Source organism: Nestor notabilis, unplaced genomic scaffold, assembly GCF_000696875.1.
Source record: "Nestor notabilis isolate BGI_N333 unplaced genomic scaffold, ASM69687v1 scaffold26228, whole genome shotgun sequence".
Lineage (NCBI taxonomy): Eukaryota > Metazoa > Chordata > Aves > Psittaciformes > Psittacidae > Nestor > Nestor notabilis.
In genome coordinates, this window is record NW_009941865.1 from 23,653 (window position 1) to 33,985 (window position 10,333).

The window sequence follows — 10,333 nt, forward strand, 5'->3', positions numbered from 1 at the left end:
AGGGAAGTATCATTACACCACTGAATGGAGCAGGCATTTCTCCAGGGTCTGCCTGGCAAGTGAGGGACCTCAATCTCTGAAGCATCCTCATGTCACTAGTTTTCGGAAGCGATGGCACTCGACATCACCCGGGACTTGCTCAAGGATGCAGTTTCCTATTGATGTGATACACGTCCAGGTTTCTTTCCTTCTTGTAGGATGAACAAGCGATCATTTCTCGGGACCTGGGTGGCCCTTTTGATGGTAACTACGCAGCAGAGAGGTGAGTATCTCCTGCTCAGGAGGCTGAAACTGGTCAGCTGTGCTGGGAAGTACAGATTGCTTAGAAAACACATCCAGCCCCTTGGCTGGAGCAAGGGCAAGACCCATGGTGAACTTAGTGTTTTCTGTGGGGAAGGACCATCAATTTTAAGGGTGGGTGCTAAGCAGGGAGCTTGGTGTGCCTTCGTGGGTAAGCACAGGTGCCAGTTTTGCACGAGTGACAGCTCGTGCCATGGGACATGGCTTAGGAGCTGGCACAAATGGCCCTCACTTCATTGAAAGCAATGAAGCGGCGATGGTTTACGTTGCGTGAGGAGCTGGCGTGCTGTGCTGAATACAAAGCTGGCAAAGCCAGCAGGATATAGAGGACACTGATGTTTTTGAGCTCGGTGAGCACGTACGTTGTTTATATGTTTGCGTATGTGCATATGGGGCATTCTAGAGGTTGTGATGGTCTGGAGTTAGAAAGATTCCTGGTGTTAGGAGGTGAAGGTGCCTCTCCCTGTGCTCGCACCGCATTTCTCACAGTGCATTTTGTTTTGTGAAGAGGTGATGTGCACATATGGGCTGAATGAGGCAGGAGGTGAGACCAGCTGGGGAGCCCTTCCAAGCCGTGGTTGTCTGTGATGTTGAAAAGCACAGGAGCAGCTCACCAGTCTCGTGGGGTAATTAATCTTTGCCATGTTTCAATTTGAAGAATGGCAAATGGAGCTGGTATGGACAGGAAAAGCCCCTGTAGTCTGGTAATGTGGCAGATGTGCACTGCCTGGCATGTGTGGCCAGCTTGAGAAATGCCACCAGGGCAAGAATCACTATCAGTGGGGGCCTGCTGGGCTGGATGAGGTGATGCGTACTAAAGTATGGTAATGTCACACTAGTAAGTGCTAAAGAAACTGTCATCGAGAAGTTTCTGCTGAGTTGCCAGTTTAAAGAAGTAAAATCCCTGTCTCATTGCTAAGCCTGAGCTGTAATAACTCGTCGGGTGCATAATGGCTGTGAAGTGACTTGTTTTACTAACCTGGCAGCCAGGAGTTTTGCTGTGGCCCTCTGGACAGACCTGTAAAACCAGGCTTGCAGCTTGACACCATCACATGCCACCTCCCTTTATGTCTGGTGGGGCACAGGTGTGTCTTAGGAAGTCAGGATGCCAGTGGGTTAGGCCATTCTTCGCTTTATCTCCTTTCCCCAAGGGAAGCTGGTCCAGTAGAACCTGTGAAGAAGGGTTAGATGGTGACTCTCTCTGCTCTCCCTAGGGTGACTAGAAGAGAGCTTGAGCAACACTGAGAGCTCCTCCTGCATCCATAACAGGGCACAGAGCAAGCTGTCCTTAATTGAAGGCCCTGGAACAGTGCAGGGTATGGGCTAGGAAATCAAAGCATGTCCTGAATCCAGGTGAACAGAGCCAGGATTGTTCACAGCCTGTCAGCCGAGACTGAAAGTCGCGAGGACAGGGTGCTACTTTTCTACATCAAAGAGGGGAGGAAAGGGAGGAAAACACAGCAAAATCCCCATTTGCTCTGTGATGAGGCACACCAGTCACTAACTGGAAGAAACAGGGTGTGAGATGACAGAAGAGATCTAGTAGGGGCTTCAATGGGAAAGGACATGTGCCCTAGGGCCAGAAGTGCACGCTTGCAACTCAAGCCAATGGCTTTTATTCTGGTAGAAAGTGTCAAGCTTGTACTGAAGCACATCAAAGCTGTCTTCTGAAATACATTGAGGGGAGACAGTTATGTTCACTGACAGTGCCTTTTACCAGGAAACCTAATTTTGCCAGCAAACTGGGAGCTGTTCTGGCACCTCAGGTACATCCACACAGGGGAAGGAGGTGAGGGCAAGGCAGCTATTTTGCTCTTCACAGGAGGTCACGTTTTGGGGATATGCAACCCCAGAACCTTCCTGGCATTGCCATAAGGACTCACTTCTCACTCTCCTTCCAGCTCATGCCATGGAGAGTCTGTATCCATTCTGGCAGAATGACACCAAAACACCCAAAGTGGATGATGGAAGCTCTCCTGAGATCAAGATCTCTGTCCCGTTCATCTTCTTTGGAGCCCCGTACAGGAGCGTTTATGTAAGTGAAGAAGCAGACCATCCCTTTATTCTTTTTCTTGCCATTAGCAGCTGCATTTTAAACATGTTCTCCCCATCATCAGGAATTGGAAGATTTATTAGCACCTACCTGACAAGTTCTTAGATTTCATGAAGTGATAGGTTTTATGATTAAGAATGTCAAAGGTATATTTAATGGGCTAATGTTCATGGGGAAGGAATATAAAAGGCGATAAATTTTTTGTAAGGTGATTAAATGGTACAGCAAAGCTAAGGCCTTGACACAGGGAACATTATTCCTGTTATATGACAAGAAATAAGAACACACAGAGACCTGTAGGGGGAAAAATAAGTGCAATGGTTTGGACCAGTATGTAGGTACCTGAGACAAGGACAGGCTGCTGCTGTTCTCAGATGAAAGCACAGCAAAAGCCTGGCAAAGGGGGCTTTTTCTTGTGAACCCTCAGGCTGTGCAGCTACCCGTATCATAGGACTGGGTCTCTCAGTGCTGCAGAGCTGCTCTCCAAAGGCTGGCTAAACCCAGAGCTCTCAGTACATAAAACACCTTCTGCCCAAAGTCACTCACCTGATGTTTCCTAATAAGCCAGCAGCTCTCTGCTCCCCGCAGAGGCTTGCTCCAATGCAAGCGGGTCTCTGTGCAGGTCAACAACAACGGGGTGATCTCCTTCAACGCACTCGTCAGCCAGTTCACACCAGAAGCCTTCCCCTTGACGGATGGACGAGCCTTCGTCGCGCCCTTCTGGGCTGATGTGCACAATGGCATCCGGGGGGAAATATACTACAGGGAGAGCACGGACCCCGAGCTGCTGAGGAGAGCCTCCAAAGACATCCGCAAGCACTTCAAGGACATGTCCTCTTTCTCTGCCACCTGGATCTTCATTGCCACCTGGGAGGAAGTCACTTTCTATGGAGGAAGCAGCACGACTCCGGTAAGAGCGGTCAGCTGTGCTTCTTGACAGGTAGTGTTTGATGGTTGGGTAGGTATCTGTGTATGTATAAAGCTGTCCTGGCCTTTGTGCATAAACTGAGTCACTTTGTGTTCCTGCTCCTCAGTTCCCTCTTCTCTGTACTGTGATTTGTCACCTTCACTTTGCCTGTGCTTCTGCAGTGATAGAACAGAGCTATTTGTGCAGGGGACTACAGGGACCTCTGACCAAAGTCCTTTACAAAGGGGCCAAAGTTTTGGCATTGAACAGTAGCTATGTCGTGATACAAACCACTCGAGGCTCCCAATTGCTCTGTGCTCCTTTCTTCTCCCTGGTTATCCTCTTGAGACTGGATTTTGCAACTTGCCCTTCCCTCCCCACTGCCCACTTCTAACCAGAATTCAACATGGGTTTGCTCAGTTTTATATCCCAAGCTCAACTTGCAAGGCCCCAGCAGCTCTGAAACAAAGCTTTGCTCCTTGCCTCTGCAAAGAGGGAGGGCTGCTTCAGCAGAAAAGGAGCAGCAATCTGTGGTAAATTAAGTTTTGGAAGTAATGCAGTTTCCAAGGAGCTGGAGAAAGGCAAGAGAAAACAGGAGCTTTAATATGTATTTATTTGGCAAAAAACCCTTTTCCTTTCAAATCATGATGTCTTTTTCTGTGGCAGAGGCTGCAATACTCTCTCCACAGCACTAATCCAAAAGGGTGGCAAGGGCATCTCCTAGAAAAGGGTTGAACGGCTGTTGTATGCAGACATTGAGGTAGGAAGGGGAAAACCAAAGGGAGTACTGATGGCATTTTTGTGATGACAACTGGTCTGCCTGCATGGGCAGCCTGATCCAGACTGACCAGAGAGTCACATTAGCAACTCAGCTATGGTAGCTCTTGTATTTCCATACATGTGCAAGTTGTATCTCAGAGTCTGGAGACAGCAGCGTGATGCTTCTCAGGGCATGAACAGCTTTTAAGAACCTGGTTAATATGTGAGCTGCAGCCACAGCTGATGTTGGGAGGTCCGTGCTGGATGTGTTACTGGTATGGCCCATGTGGAAGCTTGGGGCACAGATAGCAAGCGAAGGATCATTGCTACTGTTTGTGTTGTTTAGGATTAGCCTGTGTGCTGTGAGTGCCAAAAGCTGTCCTCTTCTGTCTCAAGGAGCTGGCTCTGATAATCAGTTCAGTTCTTTTCCATTTGTTAGAGAGGCTTGAAATTTAATGCATTTTTTTTTGCCAGTCCTGGCAGTGCTTGCAGAAGAAATAATACAAATATATATATATTTGCAGACAGCAAGCAATATAGAGATTCGTGTATTGCCTGAAGAATTACATTTGCAACACAATGCAATTTATTTTGTTATAGAGCAGCCTTCCCTGTTCAATAGCAGCCAGGCTCTGGGTTGGCACGTGGAGCAGCACAATGCAGCTTAAGCAGGGAATTCATCACGGTGCAGAAAAGCTGCAGGAAACAATTGTGTGAATGTGGCCTCAGGGACACTGCAGGTACTGTCCCTCAGTGACACCTGAGCAAACAGGTTCAGTTCTTGAGAGTCCTGTTAGATGTTCAGGGTGCTCAGTGTGTGTTTGACCGTGAACACCAAACATCATAAACCTCCAGGTACCAGGTCAACTCTACTACCCGCTAAGAAGCACCTGACTGGAGCAGGGTTTGTTGCTCCATTGAAGAGCTGTTGTTGTACTATCAAAGTGATCTTGCTTTCCGTTAGTGACTTCTGAGTTCATGGCCATGGAGAAATCCAGTATCACCTGATAATTGTTTCTGTGGCTGTATTTCCTTCACAGTTTGCAGTGCACAGGTAGCTAGGCTCCTAGTGTTGCTTTTAAATGATTGAAAGGGGGCAGCCCACACTTTGTCCTCTGCTAGAATCCTGCTCAGTAGGAAGCAGGAGGAACACTGTGGTCCCAGTGCAGAGTGGTCTAGGCTGGGCAAGGATGGAAAGGGCAGGAAAATGCAGAAAGCTGAGAGAAGTATCCCAGCTGGATCTGCATGGATAGAGGGGATATCTCAAGGGGAGAGGCCGCTTTTCTCCTGTGCAGCTGTAAAAGGGAAGAGCTCGGGGCTATGCCACCCTTGTTGGCTGGCAAAGCACATCTTTCCAGCCTGGGGCCTGGGCTGGCAGTGATGTGAATGTATCTGGAGTTTGTGGGGCTGGAAATGCAGAGTCATTTCAAGGGAAAGGAAGAATGTGAGCAGCAGCTTTTGCAGGTAGCAAGGGTATCTGTCAGCCAAGCAAAGCATCTCATCATATACATGGCTGACTTGAATGTAATGCACCGTTAACAGTATTGTAGAGTACGAATGCTGAAGGGAAGTGGGTAAGATAACGTGGCGAGGAATAAAGCTAAGATAGGGTAATGGAAGATAACAGGTCACAACAACCTGAATCCTGCCGACTGCTTTTTCCCCACGAGCTTATTCTCATGCTGCCATCTATTGGCGTTAAATTGGATCTGAGGAGGTTTTGTCCTCCCACGTCTCGCTCAGATGATGCTGGAGAGGAATGTGGCAGAAGGGCAGGTGAGCAGTGTGAGAAAAGCAGCGTCACCCTCTGAATGTGCTCATGTTTTTCAACAGGTGAACACTTTCCAAGCTGTCCTCATCACAGATGGTGTGTTGTCTTTTGCTCTATTTAACTACCATGAAATCAGCTGGACCACAGGGACAGCCAGTGGAGGGGACCCCCTGACTGGTCTCGGTGGGGTGATGGCCCAGGTGAGTCTCTCACTCCCATATCCACATCTCTGTTGAGCTCTCAGATGGCTGCCTTTGACTTTCCCAGCATATTCAAGCTCACTTAGTCCCTCAACATCTCCAGCATTGGCCTTGCAAGCTCACTGTATATTTACATATGTAAATGTGTAAATATACATCCATAGTGCTTTTAGTACCTGTTAAGCTTTTCACTCATACCTGAACTACCTGAAAACTGAAATCTCTGAAAAGAGACTTTAAAAGTCAGGAGTTACTGTGGGGGACAGAGGGGTATGGAAATGCAGTATCACTTTCACATAGCAAAGATGTATAACAAAATCTGCTCTTTTACTTGTTTTAGGCTGGCTTTAATGGTGGAAATATCACCAACTTCTTTAGCATCCCGGGCTCCAGAACCCCAGACATAGTCAATATTGAAGAAACAACCAATGTTAATGTCCCTGGGCGCTGGGCTTTCAAAATAGATGGCAGAGAAATAGATCCAGCCAATGGCTGCAGCCTAAGAGGTAAGGGGGAAATGGCATTGCCTTTTGTTCAGGTTTGGGGGAGCTGTGTAGCAAAAGGTAACACTGTTGGGATGCTGCTGGAGAGGTGCCTGACTACTCAGAGCTGCTGTGCAGTGTGGCTTTGCCAAGGCATCCCCTCCAACTTGAGCTGTTGGGACAGAAACATGCGAGCAGGGTCTGAGTCGCTGCATGCAGCACATCATCAGCTGACAAAACTATCCTTGGTGCTAGGTTGTTTTCTTCCCTGGGATTTAGTAACATGGGATTGCTGTAAGCCTCTATTTCTGGGGCCCAAAAGACCCTAACCCAAAGTCAAGGGCAGATGGAGCCTGAGTGTGTTGCAGGAATACAATGCCACTGAGCCACCACCTCAATTCTTTTCTGTGATGCTGATGGTGGTAATGGGAAAGACCTGGGCACAGCAATTTCCTCTTGTCCCCAGAGTAGGAAAGCTCGTGATCTGGTCCCATTTCCCTTGTTCTGCAGCAGCAGGAGGAATATCAGGTTTTCAGGGCAGGACAAATGCCATGTCTCTGCACCAGTTGCAGTGTCTATGCATGTGTCACTGACCGCGTGGGGATATAAAGGGATTTAGAGATGCCTACAGCGACTGCACAGGGACTCAGCTACAGAGAGATTACTGCATTACCATTTGACAAATAAAACTGTCAGGAGCATCGACTTTGCTCCAGGAGTCTTTCTAGCAAGAGGGGACTGTCACTTGCCAAAGGACGCTGGAGATGTCACCCATCTGAGACATTTGGCCTCTTTATGTCCTGGTTAAGGACTGTACTAAAGAAGACCCATGAGGCTTTGAGGCTCTTGGAGCCCATGGAAGTTTCGGGTCCCACTGTTGCAGCTGCTGACCCCAGGAATAAAGGTAAAGGGGCTGAAAGCCAATCTTGGCTATGCAGGTGATGAGGGCAGCATGGATAGACCCACCACTGGATTTGTGTTTCACAGTCCTCCCCAAGAGGTGATGCAGTGTGTGGCATTGGAGGGGTGGAGGCCCACTGTGCCTAGTGGCACTTGTGTGCCCAAACCTACACTAGGAAGGTTGGCACAGGAGCCCTCACAAGTGGGTCGTGCTAAAAGGAGGAGTTGTTTGTTACAGGGAAGCAGAAAATAGTGCTTTTTTTTTTTTGTAGGAGGAGGCAGGGAAGAGAACAAAAAGTTTAGGAGAGGTAAATTCAGGCAACGCGCACGGTGGAAGCCATGCACATGAGAAGTGTGAAAGGCAACCATATGGAAGAGAGGGAAACTCTCACGGGTATTTGCCACCCTTGTTCTCCCGTCTTCTCTCTGCCTCTCATGTCTCTCACCAGACAAACCTGCCTCCCTTTATAGTACCGCCGTGTAACAAGTCTGCTCAGTCTATTGCTGTGTGATCACTCATCATTTCCTGTCGTCACTGGTGTATGGTGTGGAAATTACTTATCAACAGCTCTTTGGTTTCATAACTACTATGAGCACTTTCTGAATGGGAATAAATTGCTTCTGGGCAGCTGATGGCAGAGTCGCACTTCAACTGGCAAAGTTATGTGAATGGAGGAATTATGCGGATGGCAACAAAGCTGAAGGAAGGCACAAGTACAGCAACAGTGCTGGAAATCGCCTCCATATGGCACAAGCTTTACCAGTGGACTCTCCCTTTGAGAAAATAGCACAAATGGCTCGTGTCCTGCGATACTGAAGCACAAGAAGAGTGGTAGGTGTTGAAAGCAGGAGCTTTCAAGTTAGCCAGTCTGCTCAATTCAGCCCTGACATGAGATTCATGACAGCGCTCACACCATCGCATAGACTTGCAGCATGGGTAGGACTCGAAGGGGACAACTGTACATTGAAAACGAAGCTTGTGATCACAGTGCTTTGCTGAGTGGCTTTGCTGGAAGTCTGCATAAAGAAAGCAGCCAACAAGCCCAGCAGCAGGATGCTTTGGAGGGCTGGCAGACCCCTCCGAGGACTGATGCGGCGCAATTACAATCTGTTCTTTTTAGCATGAGTTTTTCCCTCTCTGTTTTTCTAGGACAGTTTCTCCGTCAAGGGGAGATCTTCTGGGACAACGCCAACTGCACCACCAAGTGCCGCTGCCTGGACTTCAACAATGAGATCTTCTGCCAGGAGATGGCTTGCGGCCCCTTTGAAGCATGCGAGCCGAAGACCAAGTTCTTCCTGTGCGTGCCGGTGGAGAGCAGCACCTGCGTGGTGTTTGGAGATCCACATTACCACACCTTCGACGGCTTCCTCTTTCACTTCCAGGGTTCCTGCTCCTACCTCCTCACCAGGCAGTGCTGGCCAGGCTCCCAGCTGCCCTACTTCAACGTGGAGGCCAAGAACGAGAACAGAGGCGGATCCTCCGTCTCCTGGCTGAGGGATATATTTGTGGAGGTCTACTCGCACAAGATCGTCCTCCCCAAGGGCAGCTTTGGGAAAGCAAAGGTGAGAGCCCCATGGAAAAGGGGAGAACTTGCTGGGTCAGCTCCTCCGAGGTGGTGGTGAGACCGCATGGCAGCCTGGAGAGCATGGGACAGCATTTCCACACCCTGTGTGTCCCTCGGGGACTGGGCATGTGGAAAATGCCTGTGGTTTAATGATGGCTGTCCTTCTACTCACATCCCTAACACTAAGATCCTATAACAGGGCTGTACAGCTCCAGTCCATGTCCCAGTATGAGGGCTCTGCTATTTCATGTGCAGCTCAGTTGTCTGGTGTTGTTCCCGCAGGTGGATGACTTGGTGGTGTCCCTGCCTATCTCTTTGGAACTGGGTGCAATAAAAGTCTACCAAAGTGGCTTGTCCACAGCCCTGGAAACTGACTTTGGTTTGCTGGTAACCTATGATGGACAACACTATGCCTCCGTCTCCGTTCCTGGCGCATACATCAACGCCACATGCGGTCTGTGTGGCAATTACAATAAAGACCCTGAGGATGATGCCCTGCGCTCAGATGGGAGGCTGGCCACATCCGTGCCGGAGTTGGGCGAGAGCTGGCAAGTGCCACATCCCGAGCGGAAGTGCTCATCTGGGTGCTTGGAGAACTGCAGCCTGTGCGACGCTGCTGCTGAATCGCTCTATTTCACCTCCGAGTACTGCGGCTTCATCAACAAGAGCGGCGGGCCGCTGTGGGAGTGCAGCGCTGTCGTGGACCCCACTGCCTTCGTCCACAGCTGCGTCTATGACCTCTGCGGTGCTCGGGATAATGGCACTGGCCTGTGCCAAGCCATCCAGGCATATGCCGCCGTGTGCCAGGGGCTGGGAATCTCGGTGGGAGAGTGGCGCACCCAGACGGGATGCAGTAAGTGTTAGCGTGCTCGTGCTGGGAGTCTTCCCCTCTGGAGCAGTCTACCCAGCTGTGTGTGAGATGAAGGGGGGAGAAATCCAGGGGAGGGAGTCACCCGAGATGGAGGCAGTCAGATGAGAGCCACTTGGTCCCTTCTCTCCATGGCATCAGACTTTTGCACTAATGAAAGCTGGCACAAATCGGGCATGATGAGAGATGGAGGCTGGACCAGAACAGGGATGCTTGTGGCATTAAACAGCTGTGGGTGCCTTGATTTTTCTGGGGCTATTGTGTGAGATGAATGGCCAGGGAGGCACAGGAGGGAAATGGAGGGGGTAATTCTACCATCAAGCTGGGCTCCTGGGTCACTCTGCATTGTCTTTGCTGTGGATCAATAGGAAAGAGGTAACTGGCTCTGAACCATGCTGTAATGTGGTGCTGTTGTTTATCTCCCTTCTGCACCCACAGTGACGGCTGTGCAGTGCCCGGAGCTCAGCCACTACTCGGTGTGTGCCAGTAGCTGCCCCGCCACGTGTTCAGACCTCACGGCCCCGCTGG

General features: G+C 49.7%; 1 protein-coding gene across 1 annotated transcript in view; it reads left to right on the forward strand.

Moving 5' to 3' along the window:
• Positions 1 to 198: 198 nt before the first annotated feature.
• TECTA (tectorin alpha) overlaps positions 199 to 10,333 on the forward strand; it is a gene marked incomplete at its 3' end in the record, with an annotated part of 21,387 nt that continues 11,252 nt past the window's right edge. Inside the window, 8 exon segments of the mRNA XM_010021113.1 lie at positions 199 to 262; positions 2,202 to 2,335; positions 2,976 to 3,263; positions 5,853 to 5,990; positions 6,331 to 6,496; positions 8,523 to 8,935; positions 9,220 to 9,790; positions 10,244 to 10,328. Of these exon segments, the coding sequence (XP_010019415.1) occupies positions 199 to 262; positions 2,202 to 2,335; positions 2,976 to 3,263; positions 5,853 to 5,990; positions 6,331 to 6,496; positions 8,523 to 8,935; positions 9,220 to 9,790; positions 10,244 to 10,328 (1,859 nt within the window).